The sequence below is a fragment of the Chlamydotis macqueenii genome, unplaced genomic scaffold, assembly GCF_036417535.1.
Source record: "Chlamydotis macqueenii isolate bChlMac1 unplaced genomic scaffold, bChlMac1.mat HAP1_SCAFFOLD_152, whole genome shotgun sequence".
In the NCBI taxonomy this organism is placed as follows: Eukaryota; Metazoa; Chordata; class Aves; order Otidiformes; family Otididae; genus Chlamydotis; species Chlamydotis macqueenii.
In genome coordinates this window covers 6,624-29,953 of record NW_028239045.1, presented here as the reverse complement: position 1 = coordinate 29,953, position 23,330 = coordinate 6,624, and the positions used below count along the sequence as shown (strand labels likewise).

The 23,330-nt window shown below is 74.8% G+C and overlaps 2 protein-coding genes across 2 annotated transcripts; one reads left to right on the top strand and one right to left on the bottom strand.

The window, feature by feature from the left end:
- Nucleotides 1-1,132: 1,132 nt before the first annotated feature.
- OPLAH (5-oxoprolinase, ATP-hydrolysing) lies at nt 1,133-16,392 on the bottom strand. The gene is made up of 27 exons (XM_086771655.1): nt 16,146-16,392; nt 15,136-15,327; nt 14,642-14,756; nt 14,443-14,566; nt 14,166-14,361; nt 13,179-13,344; nt 12,966-13,104; nt 12,818-12,885; nt 12,465-12,733; nt 12,267-12,379; nt 11,354-11,524; nt 10,839-10,976; nt 10,161-10,299; nt 9,962-10,077; nt 9,105-9,256; nt 8,858-9,018; nt 8,685-8,786; nt 7,765-7,939; nt 6,181-6,365; nt 5,978-6,109; nt 5,729-5,863; nt 4,167-4,316; nt 3,271-3,428; nt 3,038-3,198; nt 1,705-1,802; nt 1,279-1,622; nt 1,133-1,209 (listed from the first exon to the last, which is right to left on the bottom strand). The coding sequence occupies exons 1-26, from the start codon at nt 16,311-16,313 to the stop codon at nt 1,470-1,472; spliced, it is 3,876 nt and encodes a 1,291-aa protein (XP_086627781.1). The 5' UTR covers nt 16,314-16,392; the 3' UTR covers nt 1,133-1,209; nt 1,279-1,469.
- Nucleotides 16,393-16,913: 521 nt separating this feature from the next.
- Nucleotides 16,914-19,628, top strand: EXOSC4 (exosome component 4). Its single transcript, XM_086771656.1, has 3 exons — nt 16,914-17,093; nt 17,992-18,198; nt 19,208-19,628. The coding sequence occupies exons 1-3, from the start codon at nt 16,923-16,925 to the stop codon at nt 19,565-19,567; spliced, it is 738 nt and encodes a 245-aa protein (XP_086627782.1). The 5' UTR covers nt 16,914-16,922; the 3' UTR covers nt 19,568-19,628.
- The last annotated feature ends 3,702 nt before the right edge of the window (nt 19,629-23,330 follow it).

The following is a 23,330-nucleotide window of genomic DNA, read 5'->3' as shown; positions in this document are numbered from 1 at the left end:
TCCGTGGTGACCTTGGTGACCACTCCATGGGGGACCTTGGGGACAACTCCATGGGGGACCTTGGTGACCACTCCATGGGGACCTTGGGGACAACTCCATGGAGATCCTTGGGGACAACTCCATGGGGGATCCTTGGGGACAATTCCATGGAGAACGTTGGAGACAACACCATGGAAAACACTGGGGACAACACCATGGTGACCTCGGTGATCACTCCATGGGGACCCTTGGGGACAAATCCATAGGGATCTTGGGGATCGCTCCATGGGAACCTTGGGGACAACTGCAATGTCATCCTTGGGGCCACCCCATGGGGATCTGTGGGGACCACTCCATGGGGACTCTTGGGAACAATGCCATGAAGATCCTTGGGGACAACTCCATGGGGTTTCTTGAGGACCACTCCACGGGGACCTCGGGGACAACACCTTGGGGACCAATCCAAGGTCAACATTGGGGACAACCCCATGGAGACTGTTTGAGACAACTCCATGGGGACCTTGGGGACAACTCCAACTTCATCCTTGGGGCCACCCCATGGAGATCCTTGGTGACAATGCCATGGGGATCCTTGGGGACAACTCCATGGAGATTCTTGGGGATAAATCCATGGGGACCTTGGTGATCACTCCATGGGGATCCTTGAGGACTGCTCTGTGGGGATCTTGGGGACAATGCCATGAGGATCATTGGGGACAACTCCATGAGGTTTCTTGGGGACAACTCCGTGGGCATTCTTGGGGACCACTCCATGGGGACCCTGGGGACAACTCCATGGAGATGCTCGAGGAGAAATCCATGGGGACCTTAGGGACAAACCCATGGGGATCTTGGGCACCATTCCGTGGGATCCTTGGGGACAACTCCATGGGGATCCTTGGGGCCACTCCATGGGGACAACACCGTGAAGATCCTCGGGGACAACCCCTTGGGGACCACTCCAAGGTCAACGTTGGGGACAACTCCGTGGAGACCTTGGGGACAAATCCATAGGGATCTTGGGGACAACTCCATGAGGACCTTTGGTGCCCCCTCCATGGGGGTGCCGCCCCCCCAAGGCCTCCTGGGCTCTGACCCCTGGGGAGCCCCGGGGTGGGGGGGCTGCCCGGCAGGGACCCCCAGCACACGGTGATGTGGGAAGGGTCCAAGGGGTCGTTTATTGGACGGCACCGAGCAGGGGGAGAAGTGTGGGGCAGGGAGACCCCCACGCTCGCGGCTCGGCCCCGTCGTCCGGGGGGTGCGGGGCGGGGGGTTCCCCCCGCCCCGCACCCCCCGGACGACGGGGCCGAGCCCTGAATGTGGGTCTGGGGTCTGCGGGAGCCTGAGCCCTGCCCCACGGCGGGGTGACCGTGAGGTTGGGGGGCTTCCCCACGGACTGTGCGTACCTAGGAGTGGGGGGCTGCCCCCCGGTCTGTGCGTATCTGGGGTTGGGGGGGCCGCCCCACGGCGCTGGCGGAGCCGGGGGCCCCTCACACGGCCTCCTGCGCCTGCCGGTACTCGAAGAGGCTCCCGCGCTCGGCGAAGCCGCGGGGCGCCGGCGGCACCGCGCCCTCCCGGGGCTCCGCGTCGTCCTCGGGGGAGCCGAAGCCGCCCCCGCCGGGGGTCTCCAGGTGGAACACGTCCTGCGTGGGGAGGGGAGAGGGGGGCGTCGGGGGGCGCCGTGGGGCTGGGGGCGTGGGGAGGGGGGTCCCGCCCGGCGCTCACCCCCGGCTCCACCGGCACCGAGGCCTTGGCGCCCAGGTTGATGGTCCGGCCGTCGCGGCGCAGCAGCAGGTTGAGGCCGGGGGCGCCCGGGCTGCCCCCTAAGTGGGAGAGAGGGGGGGTCGGGGGGTGATGGGGGCCATGGGGGGCCATGAATGGTCATGGGGGGCAATGGAAGGTGAAGGGTAGCCATCGGGGGCTGTGAGTGGCCATGGGGGGCTATAGGTGGCCATGGGGGTGACGGGTGGCCATGAGTGGCCATGGGGGACAATGGGGGATCATGGCGGGCCATGAGTGGTCCTGGGGGGTGATGGGGGCCATGGGTGGTCCTGGGGGGTGAAGGGTTGCCATGGGAGGCTATGGGTGGCCATGGGGGGGGCTATGAGTGGCCATGAAGGGTGATGAGTGGTCACGGGAGGTGATGGGGGGACATGAGGGACCATGGGTGACCATGGGGGCAATGGAAGGCGAAGGGTAGCCGTTGGGGGCTGTGAGTGGCCCTGGAGGACTATGGGTGGCCATGGCGGCGATGGATGGCCATGAGGGGCTGTGGGGGGCAATGGGAGGTCATGGATGGTCATGGGGGATGATGGGCGGCCATGGGGTGGTGAAGGGTTGCCGTGGAGGGCTATGGGGGTGATGGGTGGCCAAGGGGGCCTGTGGGGTCCATGGGTGGCCTTGGGAGGTGATGGGTGGCCATGGCGGGCTGTGGGTGGCCATGAGGCATGATGGGTGGCCATGGTGCCCACAGTGGGCCATGGGGGGCCGTGGTGGCCATGGGTGGCTATGGGGGTCTGTGGGTGACCATGGTGGGCTCTGGGTGGCCATGGGGTCCATGGGGAGCTGTGGGGGGGCCATGGGAGATGATGGGTGGCCATGGCTGATGATGGGTGATCATGGGGGGCTATGAGTGGCCATGAGGGGCTGTGGGTGGCCACGATGGCTGGGGGGGGGGGCTGTGAGTGGCCATGGTGGCCGGGGGGGGGCTGTGGGTGGCCAGGGTGGCCGGGGGGGGCTGTGGGTGGCCATGGTGGCCGGGGGGGGGCTGTGGGTGGCCAGGGTGGCCGGGGGGGGCTGTGGGTGGCCAGGGTGGCCGCGGGGGGGGCTGTGGGTGGCCAGGGTGGCCGGGGGGGGCTGTGGGTGGCCAGGGTGGCTGGGGGGGGGGCTGTGGGTGGCCGCGGGGGGCTGTGGGTGGCCATGGTGGCCGCGGGGAGCTGTGGGTGGCCAGGGTGGCCGGGGGGGGGGGCTGTGGGTGGCCGTGGTGGCCGCGGGGGGCTGTGGGTGGCCATGGTGGCCGGGGGGGGCTGTGGGTGGCCAGGGTGGCCAGGGGGCTCACCATGCAGGCCGTAGGGGCGGCGGGCGCGGCGCTCGCTCAGCACGGACAGCAGGGCGTCGCGGCGGAACAGCAGCTCGCGCGTCACCCCCTGCCCCCCGCGCCAGCGCCCCGCGCCCCCCGAGCCCGGGCGCAGCTCGAAGCGCCGCAGCACCACCGGGTACCTGGGGGGGGGGACAGGGGGGTGAGGGGGGCGCGGTCCCGCCGGCCCCCCCGCCCCGGCGCCCCGCACCCACCGCAGCTCCAGGATCTCGGGGTCGGTGATGCGGGTGTTGGTCATGTGGGTGTGCACCCCGCTGCGGCCGTGCCAGCGCGGGCCGGCCCCCGCGCCCCCCGCCACCGTCTCGTAGTAGCCCCCGCGCTCCGTGCCCAGCGTCACGTTGTTCATGCAGCCCTGGGGGGGGCACGGCCCCAGCGGGGTCTGAGCCCGGGACCCCCGCACCCCGGGACCCCCGGCCTCCAGCACCCCACACCCTCAGGACTGCGAAGCCCTGGGACTCCTGGAACTCGGGACCCCCAGCACCCCAGGACCCCCAAGCCCTAGGAGCCCGGACCTCCGGCACCCTGGGACCCCCGGCCACCCAGGACCCCCGACTCCTGACATCCCAGGACCCCTGACCCCCCAGGCACCCCAACCCCCAGGACCCCCAGCACCTGGGAATCTGGTCCCCTGGGACCCCTGACTCCCAGGACCCCTGACCCCTGTCACCCTGGGACCCTCAGCCTCAGGGACCCCTGATCCCTGGCACCTCCAGCATCCTGGACCCCTGGGACCCCCAAACCCTAGGACCCCCACCACCCTGGGACCCCCAACCCCTCACAGCCCTGTCAGCCTGGGACCATCAACCCCTGGGACCCCTGGCACCCCAGACCCCTGGGACCCCCAATCCCTAGGACACCCATCACTCTGGGACCCCCAGCCCATCGAGACTCCTGACCCCTGGACCCCTGACCCTCATCACCCTGGGACCCCTGAAACGCTGGCACCCCAGGACCCCTCACCCCCACACCCCAGGACCCCTGACTCCCAACGCCCTGGGACCCCCGACCCCGGCACCCCAGCACCCCTGACCCCCAGCACCCCAGGACCCCTGACCCCCGTTACCCCGGGACCCCCAACCCCCGTCCCCACCTGGGAGGCGGCGCAGACGCCGAAGGCCCTGAAGATGACGTCCACCACGCGCTGGGAGGTCAGCACGTTGCCCCCCACCACGGCAGCCTCGGGCGAGGGGTCCAGGATGGAGCCCTTGGGGATCAGCACCCGCACGGGGGCCAGGCAGCCCTGGGGGGCAGCGGCGCGTCGGCCCCCATGCAGCCCGCCCCACCCAACCCCGTCCCCCTGCCCTGGGGGGTGGGGGCCAGGACCCCCAGCTCCAGGGCTTCAGGGGCCCAGGACCCCCCCACCCAGGGGAGCAGGGTCCCAGGACCACCCCACCCCAAACGATCAGGGGCCCAGGACGCCCCCAACCCAGGGGATCAGGGTCCAACCCCCCCCCATCCAGGGGATCAGGGTCCAACCCCCTCCCACCCAGGGGATCAGGGTCCCAGGACCCCCCCACCCAGGGGATCAGGGTCCAACCCCCCCCATCCAGGGGATCAGGGTCCCAGGACCCCCCCACCCAGGGGATCAGGGTCCAACCCCCCCCATCCAGGGGATCAGGGTCCCAGGACCCCCCCACCCAGGGGATCAGGGTCCAACCCCCTCCCACCCAGGGGATCAGGGTCCCAGGACCCCCCCACCCAGGGGATCAGGGTCCAACCCCCCCCATCCAGGGGATCAGGGTCCCAGGACCCCCCCATCCAGGGGATCAGGGTCCAACCCCCCCCATCCAGGGGATCAGGGTCCCAGGACCCCCCCACCCAGGGGATCAGGGTCCAACCCCCCCCCCATCCAGGGGATCAGGGTCCCAGGACCCCCCCACCCAGGGGATCAGGGTCCAACCCCCCCCATCCAGGGGATCAGGGTCCCAGGACCCCCCCACCCAGGGGATCAGGGTCCAACCCCCTCCCACCCAGGGGATCAGGGTCCCAGGACCCCCCCACCCAGGGGATCAGGGTCCAACCCCCCCCATCCAGGGGATCAGGGTCCAACCCCCTCCCACCCAGGGGATCAGGGTCCAACCCCCCCCCATCCAGGGGATCAGGGTCCCAGGACCCCCCCATCCAGGGGATCAGGGTCCAACCCCCCCCCCATCCAGGGGATCAGGGTCCCAGGACCCCCCCACCCAGGGGAGCAGGGTCCCAGGACCCCCCGCCCCCCCCCCCACCCAAGGGAGCAGGGACCCAGACCCCTCCCTGTCCAGGAGATCAGGGTCCCAGACCACCCCCTCAGAGGAACAGGGTCCCAGGACCCCAAGGGTCCCACAGCCCTGAGGGTCCCATAGCTGAAGGTCTCAGAGCCCGGGGGTCCCACAGCCCAGGGAGTCTCGTAGCCAGAGGATCCCAAGCTGAGGGTCCCACAGCCCGGGGGTCCCACAGCCTGGGGGTCCCACAGCCTGGGGGTCCCACAGCCCGGGGGTCCTGCACTGCGGAGATGCCATGGTGGGGCGGATGCCCAGCCCGGGGTGGTGCAGGTGGGGGTCCTGGGTGCAGGGTGGCGCAGAGGGGGGTCCCGGGAGCGGGGTGGCGTAGAGGGGGGTCCTGGGTGCAGGGTGGCACAGACGGGGGTCCCGGGCGCGGCGGCGCGGCGCCCACCTGGTTGAGCGGGATGTCCTGGCCCACCATGCAGCGCAGGCAGTAGATGAGGGCGGAGAGCGTGATGGCGCGGGGGGCGTTGCAGTTCCCGTACACCTCCGGCCCCGAGCCCGAGAAGTCGAAGACGGCGCTGCCCTGGGGGGATGGCGGGGGAGAGGGGTGGCCCCGCGTCCTCGCAGACCCCGTACGGGGGGGCAGAGGGGGCTCAGCACCCTGAGGGGGCTCAGCACCGCGCGCCCGCTCGCTCACCTCCTCAGGGTCCACCTGCACGCGCAGCCGGATGGGCGAGCCGTCGTCCATGAAGTCCTCGGCCTCCAGCGCCGTGCCCCAGCGCGCGGCGAAGCCCTTCAGCATCTCGCGCACGGCCACCTCGGCGTTGGCCTGGGGCCGGCGGGGGGGTCAGGGCGGGGCCGGGGGGGGCCGGGGCCGGGGCGGGGCCGCGCGGGGCCCACCTGGATGTGGGCCATGTAGGCCTGGACGACGGCGAGGCCGTGGTGGCGGATGAGCTCGGTCACCAGCTGGATGCCCTTCTGGTTGGCGGCCACCTGCGCCCGCAGGTCGGCCAGGTTGTCCCGCAGGTTGCGGGTGCCGCTGCAGCCCGGCACGCGCCCCGGCGCCATCAGCGCCTCCGTCACCGCTGCGGGGACCGGCGAGCCGCGCTGAGGGCGCCTGGCCCCGCCGGCCCCACCACATCCACGGCGTCCCCACCGCGCCCCCACCGTCCCCACGGTGGCCCTGCCATCCCCACCAGGTCCACACGATCCCCACCGGGTCCTCACCGTCCCCACCGCGTCCCCACTGTCCCTGCCATCCCCACCGGGTCCTCACCGTCCCCACCGCGTCCCCACTGTCCCTGCCATCCCCACCGGGTCCTCACCGTCCCCACCGCGTCCCCACTGTCCCTGCCATCCCCACCGGGTCCTCACCGTCCCCACCGCGTCCCCACTGTCCCTGCCATCCCCACCGGGTCCTCACCGTCCCCACCGGGTCCTCACCGTCCCCATCACGTCCCCACCATCCCCACGGTGGCCCTGCCATCCCCACCGGGTCCTCACCGTCCCCACCGGGTCCTCACCGTCCCCACTGTGTCCCCAGTGTCCCTGCCATCCCCACCGGGTCCTCACCGTCCCCACCGCGTCCCCACTGTCCCTGCCATCCCCACCGGGTCCTCACCGTCCCCACCACGTCCCTGCCATCCCCACCATGTTCTCAGTGCATCGCTGTGATCCCCACAAGATCTTCACCATCCCCATGACATCCACAGCGTCCCCCCAGTGTCCCTGCCATCCCCACCACGTCCCCACCATCCCCACGGTGTCCCTGCCATCCCCACCGGGTCCTCACCATCCCCACCACGTCCCCACCATCCCCACGGTGTCCCTGCCATCCCCACCGGGTCCTCACCATCCCCACCACGTCCCCACCATCCCCACGGTGTCCCTGCCATCCCCACCGGGTCCTCACCGTCCCCATCACGTCCCCACCATCCCCACGGTGTCCCTGCCATCCCCACCGGGTCCTCACCATCCCCACCACGTCCCCACCATCCCCACGGTGTCCCTGCCATCCCCGCCGGGTCCTCACCGTCCCCACCGCGTCCCCACTGTCCCACCACGTCCCCATCCCTGCCTGTGTCCCCGCACCCCCACTGTGTCCCCACCATCCCCACCACGTCCCCACCGCCCCTGCCACCCTTGCCGTCCCCACCGCGTCCCCACCACGCCTCCAGTGTCCCCACCAACCCCACCCCGTCCCCACCGCATCCCCACCACGTCTCCAGTGTCCCCACCAACCCCAGCACGTCCCCACCACGTCCCCACTGTCCCCACTGCACCCCCACCATGTCCCCACCCTCCCCACCATCCCCACCCCGTCCCCACCACGTCCCCACCATGTCCCCAGTGTCCCCACCAACCCCACCATGTCCCCACCCCGTCCCCACCACGTCTGCCATGTCCCCACCATCCCCACCCCGTCCCCAGCGTCCCCCCCATCCCCACCCCGTCCCCGCGCCCCCGCGCCCCCGCCGCCCGCACCCTCCTCCTGGAAGACGCCGTCCTTGACCAGTTTGAAGGAGAGGAAGACGGCCCCCTCCTCGCGCAGCGCCGTGGAGTGGGGGGGCATGGAGCCGGGCGTGGCCCCCCCGATGTCGGCGTGGTGCCCGCGGCTGGCCACGAAGAACACGGCGCCGGCCACGCCCGGCCAGAACACCTGCGGCCCACGCGGGCGTCCCGCGGGGTCAGCTCAGCGGGGTGGGGGTCCCACGGCCCAGGGCGGGGGTCCCGCGCTCACCGGGGTGCCCGAGGTGGGGGTCCCGCATGCCCCAGGGTGCCCAAGGGGGTCCTGTGCTCATGGGGATGGGGGTCCCGCGCTCACCGGGGTGTCTGGGGTGGGGGTCCCGCATGCCCCAGGGTGCCCAAGGGGGTCCCACGGCCCAGGCTGGGGGTCCCGCGTTCACCGGGGTGTCTGGGGTAGGGGTCCCGCACGCCCCAGGGTGCCCAAGGGGGTCCCACAGCCCAGGGCGGGGGTCCCGCGCTCACCAGGGTGCCCGAGGTGGGGGTCTGACAAGCCCCAGGGTGCCCAAGGGGGTCCCATGCCCCAGGGTGCCAACGGGGGGAAGTCCTGCTCTCACTAGGGTGCCCAGGGTGGGGGTCCCACACCCTGGGGTACCCAGGGGGGTCCCATGCTCACCAGGGGGGTCCTGTGCCCCAGAGTGCCCGGGGGGGGGGTTCCATGCTCACCAGGGTGCCCAGGGCAGGGGTCCCGCACTCACTGGGGGGGGGGTTCTGTGCCCTGGGGCGCCTGGGGGGGGTCCTGCGCTCCCTGGGGCGCCCAGGGCGGGGGTCCCGCACTCACTGGGGGGGGGGTTCTGTGCCCTGGGGCGCCTGGGGGGGGTCCTGCGCTCCCCGGGGCACCCAGGGCGGGGGTCCCGTGCTCGGGGGGGTCCGGCGCTCACCGGGGTGATGACGGTGAGGTCGGGCAGGTGGCTGCCGCCGGCGCAGGGGTGGTTGCTGAGGATGACGTCCCCCTCGCGGAGGTCCGGGCCCAGGCTGCGGATCTGGGGGGCAGCGGGAGGGGTCAGCGCGCAGCGGGGCGGGGGGGTCCCGGCGGCGCTGCTGGGCCCGGTACCTGGAACTGGACGGTCTCCTGCATGGCGCCCAGGTGCACGGGGATGTGGGGGGCGTTGGACACCAGCCCCCCGTCGGGCCCGAAGAGCGCGCAGGAGAAGTCCAGCCGCTCCTTGATGTTGGTGGAGATGGCCGTGCGCTGCAGGATGCGGCCCATCTGCTCTGCGGGGCGGGGGGCGGCGGGGGCACCCTCAGGGCGGGGGTCCCGCCCCGCGCGGCGCCCCGACCCCGCGCCCGGCTGCGCCCACCTGCGATGCTCATGAAGCGGTGGGAGAAGACGGAGAGCTGGACGGGGTCGAGCTGGGGGCCCGGGGCGGGCGGGGGGCCCGAGCCCACCGCGATGCGCACATCGCCCCAGGCGCTGAGGCTGGCGGCGCAGCCCGGCTCCACCACGATGGTGCTGCGGGCGCAGGCGGCTGCCGGGGCAGCTGGAGGGGCGCGGGGCTCCCCGGGGGCCCCACCACCGCCCGGGGTCCCTCTGACACCCTGGGGTCCCCACCAGAACCCCAGGGTCCCCACCACCACCCTGCGGTCCCCACCATCACCCCAGGGTCTCCACCAGCTCCCCGGGGGCCCCACCACCGCCCGGGGTCCCTCTGACACCCTGGGGTCCCCACCAGAACCCCAGGGTCCCCACCATCACCCTGGGGTCCCCACCAGCTCCCCAGGGTCCCCACCACCACCCTGGGGTCCGTCTGACACCCTGCGGTCCCTCTGACACCATCATTCCAGGGTCCCCACCACCACCTGGGGTCCCACTGTCACCCTGGGGTCCCCATCATCACCCCAGGGTCCCCATCACCACCCTGGGGTCCCCACCAGCTGCCCGGGGTCCCACTGTCACCCTGGGCTCCCCACCAGCTCCCTGGGGTCCCCACCACCACCCTGGGGTCCCACCGTCACCCTGGGGTCCCCCCCAGAACCCTGGGGTCCCACCATCACCCTGGGGTCTCTGCTGTACCTCTGAGGTCCCACTCTTCTCCTGGGGTCTTCATTGTCACCCTGGGGTCCCACTGTCACCCTAGGGTCCCTCTGACAGCCTGGGCCCCCGCTGCCCCCCGCGGTCCCCCCAACCCCCCGGGCCCCCCCGGCCCCAGGCCCCCACCTGTTCCTGTCGATGAGGATGGCGGGGCCGGGGATGCGGTGGTCGCAGGCCAGCTCCTCCAGCAGGAACACGGGGGTCTCCAGGTACCCCCCCCCCTCGAAGTAGCACCGCGTCACCTGCGGGACCCCCGCTGCGTCACCCCGGCCCCCGGCGCCCCACGCCGCGTCCCCCCCGGCCCCCGGCCCGCCGCGCCCCTCACCGTCTCCACGCGGGGCGGCTGCCCGCTGGGGGCCAGGGGGGTCTCGCAGTCCACGCCGCTGCTGCCGGTGCCGCGCACCCGCACGTCGTCCACCAGCACCGCGCGCTCCGCGATGGTGAAGCCGAACTCCGTGCGGTACCTGCGGGGCGGCAGCGGGCGCCGGCTGCGGCGAGGGGCGCCCGGACACCCCCGGGCACCCCCGGCACTGCCGGACAGGGAGCATGGCGCTGGGATGGGGACGGTGGCACTGGGATGGGGATCAGGGCACTGGGATGGGGATTGCGGTGCCGGGATAGGGATTGCGGTGCCAGGACAAGGACCACAGCGCTGGCATGGGGACCATGGCACCGGAACAGGGATTGCAGCGCCGGGATGGGGATCGCGGTGTCGGGATGGAGATCGTGGCACTGGGGTGGGGATCAGGGCACTGGGATGGGGATCGGGGCACTGGGATGGGGATCAGGGCACTCGGATGGGGATTGCGGTGCTGGGATGGGGATTGCGGTGCTGGGGTGGGGATTGCGGTGCTGGGGTGGGGATTGCGGTGCTGGGGTGGGGATCGTGGTGCCGGGACAGGAACTGCGGCACCAGGACAGGGATCGCGGCGCCGGGACGGGGGGCACGGTGCCGGGACGGGGATGGTGGCACCGGGACGGGGACGGCGGCGCGCGGACGCACCGGCTGGTGAAGGCGGCGAGGAAGTCGCCGGCGCGGCAGGAGCCGGGCGTGGGCGGGTGGCCCTTGGCCGAGCACATCAGGGCGCAGTCGGTGCCCTCGTAGCGCAGGTGCAGGAAGGCCTCGGTGCGGATCTGCGCCCTGCGCCGCGCGCGTCAGCGGGGCGGGCCCCACGGCGACCCCCGCTCACCCAGCCCCCCAGCCCCCGGCCCCCCGCTCGCCCGGCCCCCCAGCCCCCGGCCCCCTGCTCACCCAGCCCCCCGCTCACCCGGCCCCCCAGCCCCCGGCCCCCCGCTCGCCCGGCCCCCCAGCCCATGGCCCCCCCGCTCACCCGGTCCCCCAGCCCCCGGCCCCCCGCTCGCCCGGCCCCCCAGCCCCCGGCCCCCTGCTCACCCAGCCCCCCGCTCACCCGGCCCCCCAGCCCCCGGCCCCCCGCTCGCCCGGCCCCCCGCTCACCCGGCCCCCCAGCCCATGGCCCCCCGCTCGCCCGGCCCCCCAGCCCCCGGCCCCCCGCTCACCCGGCGAAGCCCTGGGCGCTCAGCGCGTCGCGGCACTCCCGCTCCAGCGCGGCGATGCGCTCGTCCAGGCGCGCGAAGGCGGAGGGCTCGTAGCGCAGCGCGCAGGGGGCCTGCGCCTCGTGCACCACGTCCGCCAGCGCCAGCCCGTAGGCCGAGAGGATCCCGCTGTACCTGCGCCACCGCGGCCCCGTCGCACCCCGCGCCCGCCGCGCCCCCGCGCATCCCTCTGGGGAGTGCGGCACCCCCAAACCCGGCACCCAGGGGCACCCCCAAACTCCCTACATCCCTCTAGGGACCCCCGAACCCCACACCCAAGGGCACCCCCCAGACCCAGCGCGTCCCTTCTGGGAGCGGGGCACCCCCAAACCCCGTACGTCCCCCTGGGGAATGGGGCACCCCCAAACCTGGCACCCGGGGCACCCCAAACCTAGTCCCTGCGGGCACCCCCAGACCCCAGACCCAGCACAACCCTCAAGGGACTGGGGGACCCCTAAACCCCACACGTCCCCCCGGGGAATGGGACACCCCCAAATCCAGCACCCAGAGGCACCCCCAGGCCCAGCTCACCCCCCTGGGGACCGGGACACCCCCAAACCCACACCCAGGGGCACCCCCAGGCCCAGCTCACCCCCCTGGGGACCGGGACACCCCCAAACCCACACCCAGGGGCACCCCCAAACCCAGTGCATCCCTCTAGGGACCGGGACAGCCCCAAACCCAGCGTGTCCGCCCGGGGGCTGGGGTACCCCCAAACGCTGTGCCTTGCCCTGGGGGGCTGGGACACCCCCAAACCTGGCACCCAGGGGCACCCCCAAACCCCCCGGGCACCCCCGTTCCGCTGGGACCAGTCCCCCCCGCATCCGGCAGCACCGGCAGAGAGGGGTCCCCCCAACCCCCCCCCAAATTCACCTACTTGTGGATGAAGACGGTGCCCATGCCCAGGGCGCGGGCGATGGCGCAGGCGTGCTGCCCGCCCGCGCCCCCGAAGCACGCCAGCACGTGCTGCGCGGCATCGTGGCCCCGCGCCTGCCGGGGGGGGGGGGAGGGCACGGCGCGGTGACGCCACCGCCGGCACCGCCACCCCCCCCGCCCCGCCCCGCCGCCACCCCACCTGCGTCAGGGCGCGGATGGGCCGGCACATGGCCTCGTTGGCCACCCGCACGAAGCCCATGGCCACCTCCTCCACCGAGAGCGGCGGGCGCGCGCCGGCGCCCGTGCCGGCCTGGAAGGCGTGGATGCGCGCGGCCAGCTCGCGGAAGGCCCGCGCCGCCGCCTCCCGGCACAGCGGCTGGTCCTCGCCCGGCCCGAAGATGCGCGGGAAGTACTCGGGGAGCAGGCGGCCCAGGCAGAGGTTGGCGTCGGTGACGGTCAGCGGCCCCCCTGCGCCGCGGCGGGGGCGGTGAGCGCGGCGCCGCGCCGCCACGCCCGCCCGCCCCGCGCCCGCCCGCGCCGCGCCCCGCTCACCTTTGCGGTAGCACGCCGGGCCGGGGTCGGCGCCCGCCGACTCGGGGCCGACCACGAAGAGACCGGACCTGGAGGGGAGACGCCGGCGGGGAGCGCGAGGGTCGCGGCCGCGCCCGCCGCGGTGCCGCGCAGGGGTCCCCTGGCCCACCTGAAGAAGAGGCGCGAGCCGCCGCCGGCCGCCACGGTGTTGATGTCGAGCTGCGGCGCCTGGATGCTGACGCCGGCCGTGCTGGCCTCGAAGACGTGCTCGAACTCGCCGGCGTAGCGGCTGACGTCGGTGGAGGTGCCTGGCGAGCGCGGCTCAGCACCCCGCGCCGCCGCCGCCGCGCCCCCCGCCCCCCGCGCCCCCCGCCGCGCTCACCTCCCATGTCGAAGCCGATGAGCGGCCGGCCGGCCTCGCGGCGGTGCGCGGTGACGGCGTAGCCCACCACGCCGCCGGCCGGGCCCGACAGGATGGCGCGGGCGCCGCTGAAGTGGCGCATGGGGGTCAGGCCCCCGTCCGAGCGCATGAACAGCACCGGCACCTCCTGCGCGGGGACGCGGGGGGGTCCCGGTGGGGTGGGGGCCGCCGGGGGGTCCCGGTGGGACGGGTGCCCGTGGGGGGATCCCGGTGGGATGGGCGCTGCCAGGGGGTCCCGGTGGGATGGGCGCCCGTGAGGGGGTCCCAATGGGATGGGCGCTGCCGGGGGGGTCCCAGCGGGGTGGGTCCCCATGAGGGGGTCCCTGTGCAACGGGGGTCCATGGGGTCCCGGCGGGATGGGTGCCTACAGGGGTTCCTGGTGGGATGAGCACCCACGGGGAGGGTCCCGGTGGGATGGGTGCTGCTGGGGGGTCCTGATGGCATGGGCACCCTTGGGGGGGATCCCCACGGGATGGGTGCCCACGCGGTCCCGGTGATCTGGGCACCCAGGAGGGGGTTCCAACGGGATGGGTGCTGCCAGGGGTCCCGGTAGGATAAGCACCCATGGCGGGGTCCCAACGGAACCGGCACTGCCGGGGGGTCCCGGTGGGATGGGCACCCATAGCGGGGGTCTGTGTGGGATGGGTGCCTACGGGGGTCCGGCTGGGATGTGTGCTGCCAGGGGTCCCGGGGGGATGGGCACCCACAGGGACGGGTCCCAACGGAACGGGTGCTGCTAGGGGGTCTGGGTAGGTGCTGCCAGGGGTCCCGGGGGGATGAGCACCCACGGGGGGGTCCTGTTGGGACAGGTGCTGCCAGGGGGCCTGCGCAGGGTGGGTGCCTATGGGGTAGGATGGGCGCTGCCAGGGGTCCCGGGGGGACGGGCGCCGGGCAGAGGGGTCCCGGCGGGGGGGGTGCCCACGCGGGGGTCCCGGCAGCCCCGCTCACCCGCAGCTGGTGCGCGAAGCCGGCGCGGAAGCTCTCCAGGTAGCGGCGGATGCAGGGCGTGAGGTAGGCGTCGGCGCAGGCCGTGTACCCGCGCGGCACCGCCCGCGCCATGCCCGCCACGGCCGAGGAGAGCGAGACGTGCCGGAACCCCAGCTCCCGCGCCAGCGCCCCGACCCGCTCCTCGTGCCCGGGCCAGCTGCGGGAGAGCGGGGCGGGCGTGGGGCGCGGGGCGGGGGCCGGCCGCGCCCCCCGCCCCGTCCGCCGCCCCGACGCTCACGCGTAGGAGTGCAGCAGCAGCACGGCCAGGCTGCGGATGCCGCGGGCCAGCACCCGCTCCAGCTCCCGCCGCAGCGCCGACAGCTCCAGCGGCCGCTGCACCGCCAGGGACGCTCCCGTGGAACCTGGGGGGGGCCGAAGCGGGGGTCACGGCGCGGCGGCGGCACCGTCCCCCCCACCGCGGCGGCGGCGGCGCCCACCTTCGACGAGCGGGAAGGACTCGTTCCCCGGGAGGCGGCAGCCGGGCTGGTGCGGGATCAGGCGCTCGTCCACCTCGATCACCTCCTCGTACAGCACCTCGGGCACCGCCACCTCCTGCGGCACGGCCGCCGGGGCGTCACCGGGGGGCCGCCGCCGGGCTACGGTCGCGGTGCCGGAGGCGCGGGCGGGCGCTGGCGCGAGGCCGGGGCTGGCGCGGGGCCCGGCGGCGCTCACGGGACTTCCCGCCGCCAAGGAGACGTCCGCGCCGGGCAGAGGACGGCCGGGCCGGAACGACGCGGGTCGCGCGGGGACGCGTCGCCCGGAGTCCGGCCGGCGCCGCGCCAAGCCACGCGCGGTCGCGCGGGGACGCGGTGTCCCCAGCCCGGCCCGGCGCCGGTCACGGGACGCGGCAGCGCGGTGCCAAGGGGCGCGGGACGCGGGGCCGCGCCACCCCGAGCCCACGCGGCGCACGCGCCAGCGCGCCGGGCCTCACCAGGTCGAAGATGCGGGGCCGCGCCTGCGTGCCGATGTGCAGCAGGTCGCGGAAGCCGCGCGTGACCAGCAGCGCCAGGCGCTCGCCGCGCCGCTCCAGCAGCGCGTTGGTGGCCACCGTGGTGCCCATGCGGATCCACTCGATGCCGGAGGCGTCCAGCGGCTGATCCCGCGGCAGCGGCACCCCGCGCTCCTGCCGGCGCCGGGGGTCTCAGCCCCACAGCTCCCGCACGCACCCCAGCCCCGCGGCTCCCCCAGAGAAAGACCCCCAGCCCCCCAGGGAGGTCCTGTGGGGGTGGGGGTCTCGGACGGGGTCCTGGGGAGCTCCCAGTGGGGAGGGGATGGGGGGTGGGGTCCCAGGAGGAGATCTCAGGGGGTCCCAGGGGTGCCAGGGAGGTCCCGGGGTGTCCCAGGGGGTCCCAGTGGTCCCAGGGGGTGTCCCGAGGGGGTCCCGGGGGGGGTCTCGGGCTGTCCCAGGGGGTCCCGGTGGGTGTCCCATTGGTCCTGGGGGTCTCGAGGGGGGGTCGTGGGGGGGAGCTGGTCCCGAGGGCTGTCCCAGATGGGGGTCCCGTCGGTCACTGGGGTACGGAGGGGAGTGTCCCGGGGGTCCCGAGGGGGGAGGTCTGGCCGTCCCGAGGCGGGGTCCCAGGGAAAGGTCCCGGCAGGGGGTGTCCCGGGGGTCCCGGGGGGGGGTGTCCTGAGGGAAGTGTCCCGGGGGCGTCCCCCGGTGGTCCCGGGGGCGGAATGTCACAAGGGAAGTGTCCCAGGGGGTCCCGGGGGTCCCGAGGGGGGGGGTCCCAGAGGGGGAGTGTCCCGGGTCCCAGGTCCCAGGGGGTGTCCCGGGGGGGGGGGCTGTAGCGGGGATCCCGGGGGGGTCCCTCGGTGGTCCCGGGGGCGGAATGTCGCAAGGGAAGTGTCCCAGGGGGTCCCGGGGGTCCCGAGGGGGGGTTCCGGGGGGGGCTGTCCCGGGGGGTGTCCCGGGGGGGTCCCGGGGGGGGTCCCGGCCCGCACCTCCTCCAGGACGCGGCGGATGCCCTCGGTGGGGGCGTCCCCGTAGGCCGGGTCCTCGGAGAGCAGCTTGAGGACGCGGACGCGGCCGCCGGGGCAGCGGGCGAAGACGTCGGTGAAGGTGCCGCCGCGGTCGATGGCGAACTGGAACCCGCCGGGACCGGCCGCCATGGCGGCTCCGCACCGGCTGGGACCGGGACCGGGACCGGGACCGGGACCGCGCCGGACGGGACCGGGACCAGCGCCTCCCCCCGCCGCTCCGCACCGGCTGGGACCGGGACCGGGACCGGGACCGCGCCGGACGGGACCGGGACCAGCGCCTCCCCCCGCCGCTCCGCACCGGACGGCGCCGCGCACCGGACCCGCGGGGGCGTGGCCTCCAGGGGGGCGTGGGCAGGAGGGGGCGTGGCCGGCGGGGAGCAGCCTATAGCGGGACACGGCTAGGGGGCGTAGCCGCGGGAGGCGGGGGCGTGGCCTGCGGGGCGTGGCCTGGGCTGGGGTTACGCCTTTGGGGGCGCGGCCTCCAGGGGGCGTGGTCCGCCAGACGTAGCCAATACAGGGACACTGCCTTTAGGGGGCGTGGCCTCGGGCAGGGGCGGGGCCTGCGCGGTGTAGTCTACACTGGCCATCGCCGGGGGCGTGGCTTCGGGCGGCGGGGGCGTGGCCTGCGGGGCTTATGCCATAGCGGGACCTCGCGGGGGGGCGTGGCCTCGGGCGGCGGGGGCGTGGCCCCGGCGGAGCACGGCGGCAGCCGTAGGCGGGCGGCGCGCGGGGGCCAAGATGGCGGCGGCCGAGCTGCTGTCGGACGAGGGGTACCGGGCGGACGGGCGCCGCCCCGCCGAGCTCCGCAAGGTCCGCGCCCGCATGGGCGTGTTCGCGCAGGCCGACGGCTCGGCCTACATCGAGCAGGGCAACACCAAGGCGCTGGCCGTGGTCTACGGGCCCCACGAGGTCAGCGGCGCCCGCACCGCGCCCCCGCCGCCCCGGGCCCCTCCCACCCCACGGGCTCCCCCCCACGGGCCCCCCCCACGCCCCTCTGCTCCCCCCACCGGCCCCCCACGCCCCTCTGCTCCGCCAGCCCCCTCCGACCCCTCTGCTCCCCCCACCGGCCCCCCCCACGCCCCTCTGCTCCCCTGGCCCCTCCATTTGCCCCCCTGCCCCCCCTCCGTCCCCGGGGCTCCTCCAGCCCCTCAGTTCACCCCCCTCCAGTTCCTCCGTGCCCCCCAGGGACCCCCAGGCACCCCTGACGTCTCCGTTTGCCTCCCGCGGGCCCCCCACTCCCCCCGCGCTCCCCGACCCCTCTGTTTGCCCCTCCAGGCCCCCCCACTCCCCCCGGGCCCCCCCGACCCCTCTGTTTGCCCCTCCAGGCCCCCCCACTCTCGCCAGGCTCCTCTGCTCCCCCCGGGGCCCCCATGGTCCCTCCACTGCCCCCCCCGGGCCCCCTCTGCTCCCCTGCATTGCCCCGACCCCCCCCTCCCCCCGGGCCCTTCCGACCCTTCTGTTTGTGTCCATCCGCCCCCCCGCCCCCCCCGGTCACTCCATTCCCCCTCGGCCCCTCTGCTCCCCCCTGGGACCCCCGGGCCCCTCTGTTCTCCCCTGATGGCCCCCCCCTCCCCCTAGGCCCTTCTGCCCCCTTTGCTCCCCCTGGGGCCCCCAAGCCCCTCTGACCCCCCCAGCCCCCCATGGGCCCCCCACTCCCACCGGCCCCCCCGACCCCTCCATTCGCCCCCCTGGGCCGCCCGCTGCCCCCAGCCCCCCCGTTCCCCCGGGACATCGGGGTGGCGGGGATCCACGCCCCCCCGCCCCCCCAGGGCCCGGGCGCCCCCCGACCCCCCGCTGCCCCCCGCAGATCCGCGGCTCGCGCGGCAAGGCGCTGCCGGACCGGGCGCTGGTGAACTGCCGCTACAGCGTGGCCACCTTCAGCGCGGGCGAGCGGCGGCGGCGCCCGCACGGCGACCGGCAGACGGCCGAGCTGGCGCTGCAGCTGCGCCAGACCTTCGAGGCCGCCATCCTCACCGGCCTCTACCCCCGCTCCCAGATCGACATCTTCGTCCAGGTGCCGCGGGACCGGGGACGCCGCCGCGCCGGGGTCGGGGACGCTGCGAGGACGCTGGGTTTGGGGGTTGGGGACGCTGGGTTTGGGGACACCGGGTTTGGGGACACCACGGGGACGCTGGGTTTGGGATTTGGGGACACCACGGGGACGCTGGGTTTGGGGGTTTGGGGACACCGGGTTTAGGGACGCTGGGTTTGGGGACACCACGGGGACGCTGGGTTTGGGGGTTTGGGGACGCTGGGTTTGGGGACACCGTGGGGACATGGGGGTTTGGGGACACCGCAGCTGCAGCACCGGGTTTGGGGACACCACTGTGGCTCCGGGTTTGGGAACGCCAGGTTTGGGGATGCCGTGGTGGCGGCAGCGCAGGGTTTGGGGACACTGGGTTTGGGGACGCCACGGGGACACTGGGTTTCGGGACAGCGCGGGGACGCTGGGTTTGGGGACGCTGGGTTTGGGGATGCCACGGGGACGCTGGGTTTGGGGGTTTGGGGACGCTGGGTTTGGGGACGCCGTGGTGGCGGCAGCGCGGGGTTTGGGGGCACTGGGTTTGGGGACAGCGCGGGGACGCTGGGTTTGGGGACGCTGGGTTTGGGGATGCCACGGGGACGCTGGGTTTGGGGGTTTGGGAACGCCAGGTTTGGGGATGCCGTGGTGGCGGCAGCGCGGGGTTTGGGGGCACTGGGTTTGGGGACAGCGCGGGGACGCTGGGTTTGGGGACGCTGGGTTTGGGGATGCCACGGGGACGCTGGGTTTGGGGGTTTGGGGACGCTGGGTTTGGGGACGCTGGGTTTGGGGACGCCGTGGTGGCGGCAGCGCGGGGTTTGGGCATGCGTCAGCGGCGACGCCGGGTTTGGGGACACCGGGTTTGGGGACACAGTGGCAGCGGAGCCCAGTGTCGGGATGCTGGGTTTGGGGACGCCGCCGCAGCGGGTTTGGGGACACCGTGCCGGCGGCGGTGCCGCGTCCTCTGACACCGCCCCCCCCCCGCACGCTCTCCCCCCGCCAGGTCCTGCAAGCCGACGGCAGCAACTACTGCGCCTGCGTCAACGCGGCCACGCTGGCGGTGATGGACGCCGGCATCCCCATGCGCGACTACGTCTGCGCCAGCACGGCCGGGCTGGCCGAGGCCGCGGCGCTGGCCGACCTCAGCGCGCCCGAGGAGGCGGCGGGGGGCCCGCGGCTGGCGCTGGCGCTGCTGCCGGCGGGCGGGCAGATCGCGCTGCTGCAGCTCAGCGCCCGCCTGCACCAGGAGCGGCTGGAGCCGGCGCTGGAGGCCGCCGCCGCCGCCTGCCGCGCGCTGCACGCCGTGCTGGACCGCGTGGTGCGCCAGCGCCTGCGCGAGGCGGCCGCGCTGCTGGGGGACTGAGCCGCCCCCGCACAATAAAGCTTCGGCGTGCCGTGCGTCGTGCCGTGCGTCGTGTGTCGTGCCGTGCATTGTGCATGGTGCGCCGTGCATTGTGTACCATGCGTCGTGCACCATGTGCCGTGTGTGGTGCGCCGTGCCGTGTATCGTGCACCATGTGCCGTGCCGTGCACCGTGAGCCACGCCGTGCGTCTTGCACCATACGCCATGCCGTGCATTGTGCACCATGCGCCGTGTGCCGTGCGGTGCGTCGTGCACCGTGAGCCACGCCGTGCGTCGTGTCGTGCGCCGTGTGTCGTGCCGTGCATTGTGCATGGTGCGCCGTGCATTGTGTACCATGCGTCGTGCACCATGTGCCGTGCCGTGCACCGTGAGCCACGCCGTGCGTCTTGCACCATACGCCATGCCGTGCGCCGTGCCGTGCATTGTGCACCATGCTCCGTGTGTCGTGCGCCGTGCCGTGTATCGTGCACCATGTGCCGTGCCGTGCACCGTGAGCCACGCCGTGCGTCGTGCACCATGCACCCTGTGCCGTGCCGTGCGTCGTGCGCCGTGCTGTGCGCCGTGCCGTGCACTATGCGCCGTGCCGTGTGCCGTGCTGTGCGTCGTGCACCATGCACCGTGCCGTGCGTCACGCCGTGCACCATGCGCGGCGTCGCTTCCCCCGGGCGCGGCACAGGGGGCTCGTGGGGCCCTGGCACGGCCCCCTCCTTGCACGCTCGCTTCCCTCGTGTGCGCGCCCCTTGCACGCCCACCTGCGTTACCTGGGCTCTTGCACGCCTGCGCTGTTGCACGGCCCCCCCGCACGCTCAGACCCCATCCCGTCGCACACGCTCTTGCACACTCGCCACGCTGCACGCCCCCTTGCACGCCCAAACCCACTCCCAGTGCGCGGCCTGCACCCCCATTTGCACACCCGCATCCCAATTTGCACACCCGCCCCCCCCATTTGCACACCCGCCCCCCCATTTTGCACACCCGCCCCCCATTTGCACACCCGCACCCCCCATTTCGCACACCCGCCCCCCATTCGCACACCCGCCCCCCATTCGCACACCCGCACCCCCCATTTTGCACACCCGCCCCCCATTCGCACACCCGCACCCCCCGTTTTGCACACCCGCCCCCCATTCGCACACCCGCACCCCCCATTTTGCACACCCGCCCCCCATTTGCACACCCGCACCCCATTTGCACACCCGCACCCCCATTTGCACACCCGCACCCCCATTTGCACACCCGCCCCCCATTCGCACACCCGCACCCCCATTCGCACACCCGCCCCCCATTCGCACACCCGCACCCCAATTTGCACACCCGCACCCCCATTCGCACACCCCCCCCATTTTGCACACCCGCCCCCCATTCGCACACCCGCACCCCCATTCGCACACCCGCCCCCCATTCGCACACCCGCACCCCAATTTGCACACCCGCACCCCCATTCGCACACCCCCCCCATTTTGCACACCCCCCCCCATTTGCCCCCCCCGCCCCTTGCACGGCCGCCCCAGGGCCCCACGCGCATGCGCAGAGCGGCGGGCGGGCGGTGCCCATCGATGTCTCTGGGCTCCGCCCCTCGTGCCGGCCGGGCCTGCTCGGCGGGCGATTGAGCGGCCTGGCCGGCCGGCGGGACCCACAGGTTCGGGGGCGCCCGGGACGGGGCCGCGCGGGGGGTGGGGTGGGGATGGGGGGCACGGGGGGCTCTGGGGGGCGTGTGGGGCCCATGAGGGGCTGCGGGGGATGTGGGGCAGGGACAGGGGCTGTAGAGGGGGCTGTGGGCGCTCTGTGGGGCGGTGCAGGGCTGGGGGGGCGTGTGGGGCACAGAGGCTGTGGGGTTTGGGGGGCGCAGGGACGGGGCCATGGGGTGCGTGGGGTGGGGACGGGGCTATGGGGCACGTACGGGGCAGGGACAGGGCGTGTGGGGCGGGGACGGGGCCGTTGGGGGTGCGTGGGGCGAGGACGGGGCTGTGGGGTGCGTGGGGCGGGGACGGGGACTGTGGGGTGCGTGGGGCGGGGACGGGGCCGTTGGGGGTGCGTGGGGCGGGGACGGGGGCTGTGGGGTGCGTGGGGCGGGGACGGGGACTGTGGGGTGCGTGGGGCGGGGACGGGGCTGTGGGGTGCGTGGGGCGGGGAGGGGGCCGTTGGCGGTGCGTGGGGCGGGGAGGGGGCTGTGGGGTGCGTGGGGCGGGGACGGGGCCGTTGGGGGTGCGTGGGGCGGGGACGGGGCTGTGGGGTGTGTGGGGCGGGGACGGGGCCGTTGGGGGTGCGTGGGGCGGGGACGGGGCCGTTGGGGGTGCGTGGGGCGGGGACGGGGGCTGTGGGGTGCGTGGGGCGGGGACGGGGCCGTTGGGGGTGCGTGGGGTGGGGACGGGGGCTGTGGGGTGCGTGGGGCGGGGACGGGGCTGTGGGGTGCGTGGGGCGGGGACGGGGGCTGTGGGGTGCGTGGGGCGGGGACGGGGCCGTTGGGGGTGCGTGGGGTGGGGACGGGGGCTGTGGGGTGCGTGGGGCGGGGACGGGGCTGTGGGGTGCGTGGGGCGGGGACGGGGGCTGTGGGGTGCGTGGGGCGGGGACGGGGCCGTTGGCGGTGCGTGGGGCGGGGACGGGGCCGTTGGGGGTGCGTGGGGCGGGGATGGGGCCGTTGGGGGTGCGTGGGGTGGGGACGGGGGCTGTGGGGTGTGTGGGGCGGGGACGGGGCCGTTGGGGGTGCGTGGGGCGGGGACGGGGCTGTGGGGTGTGTGGGGCGGGGACGGGGGCTGTGGGGTGCGTGGGGCGGGGACGGGGCTGTGGGGTGCGTGGGGCGGGGACGGGGGCTGTGGGGTGCGTGGGGCGGGGACGGGGACTGTGGGGTGCGTGGGGCGGGGACGGGGCTGTGGGGTGCGTGGGGCGGGGAGGGGGCCGTTGGCGGTGCGTGGGGCGGGGAGGGGGCTGTGGGGTGCGTGGGGCGGGGACGGGGCCGTTGGGGGTGCGTGGGGCGGGGACGGGGCTGTGGGGTGTGTGGGGCGGGGACGGGGCCGTTGGGGGTGCGTGGGGCGGGGACGGGGCCGTTGGGGGTGCGTGGGGCGGGGACGGGGGCTGTGGGGTGCGTGGGGCGGGGACGGGGCCGTTGGGGGTGCGTGGGGTGGGGACGGGGGCTGTGGGGTGCGTGGGGCGGGGACGGGGCTGTGGGGTGCGTGGGGCGGGGACGGGGGCTGTGGGGTGCGTGGGGCGGGGACGGGGCCGTTGGGGGTGCGTGGGGTGGGGACGGGGGCTGTGGGGTGCGTGGGGCGGGGACGGGGCTGTGGGGTGCGTGGGGCGGGGACGGGGGCTGTGGGGTGCGTGGGGCGGGGACGGGGCCGTTGGCGGTGCGTGGGGCGGGGACGGGGCCGTTGGGGGTGCGTGGGGCGGGGATGGGGCCGTTGGGGGTGCGTGGGGTGGGGACGGGGGCTGTGGGGTGTGTGGGGCGGGGACGGGGCCGTTGGGGGTGCGTGGGGCGGGGACGGGGGCTGTGGGGTGTGTGGGGCGGGGACGGGGCCGTTGGGGGTGCGTGGGGCGGGGACGGGGCCGTTGGGGGTGCGTGGGGCGGGGATGGGGGCTGTGGGGTGCGTGGGGCGGGGACGGGGGCTGTGGGGTGTGTGGGGCGGGGATGGGGCCGTTGGGGGTGCGTGGGGCGGGGACGGGGCGTTTGGGTCCAGGCCCTGGCCCTGCGTCAGGTGCGCGGGGGGCTCTGCCTGGCTGGGTGCGCCCAGCCCCCCAGCGCCGGCGGGGCCCCCACCCCCCCCCAGCA

What these genes read in the sequence shown, in the direction of transcription:
- OPLAH (XM_086771655.1), bottom strand. Translation starts at nt 16,313, where the DNA reads ATGGCGGCCGGTCCCGGCGGGTTCCAGTTCGCCATCGACCGCGGCGGC. An exon ending in GCTTCGCGCACCAGCTGCGG is followed by an intron (nt 13,345 to 14,165) that starts GTGAGCGGGGCT and finishes GTCCCCGCGCAG; the next exon opens with GAGGTGCCGGTGCTGTTCAT. An exon ending in CCTACATGGCCCACATCCAG is followed by an intron (nt 6,110 to 6,180) that starts GTGGGCCCCGCG and finishes CGCCGGCCCCAG; the next exon opens with GCCAACGCCGAGGTGGCCGT.
- EXOSC4 (XM_086771656.1), top strand. Translation starts at nt 16,923, where the DNA reads ATGGCGGCGGCCGAGCTGCTGTCGGACGAGGGGTACCGGGCGGACGGG. An exon ending in TGGTCTACGGGCCCCACGAG is followed by an intron (nt 17,094 to 17,991) that starts GTCAGCGGCGCC and finishes TGCCCCCCGCAG; the next exon opens with ATCCGCGGCTCGCGCGGCAA. An exon ending in AGATCGACATCTTCGTCCAG is followed by an intron (nt 18,199 to 19,207) that starts GTGCCGCGGGAC and finishes TCCCCCCGCCAG; the next exon opens with GTCCTGCAAGCCGACGGCAG.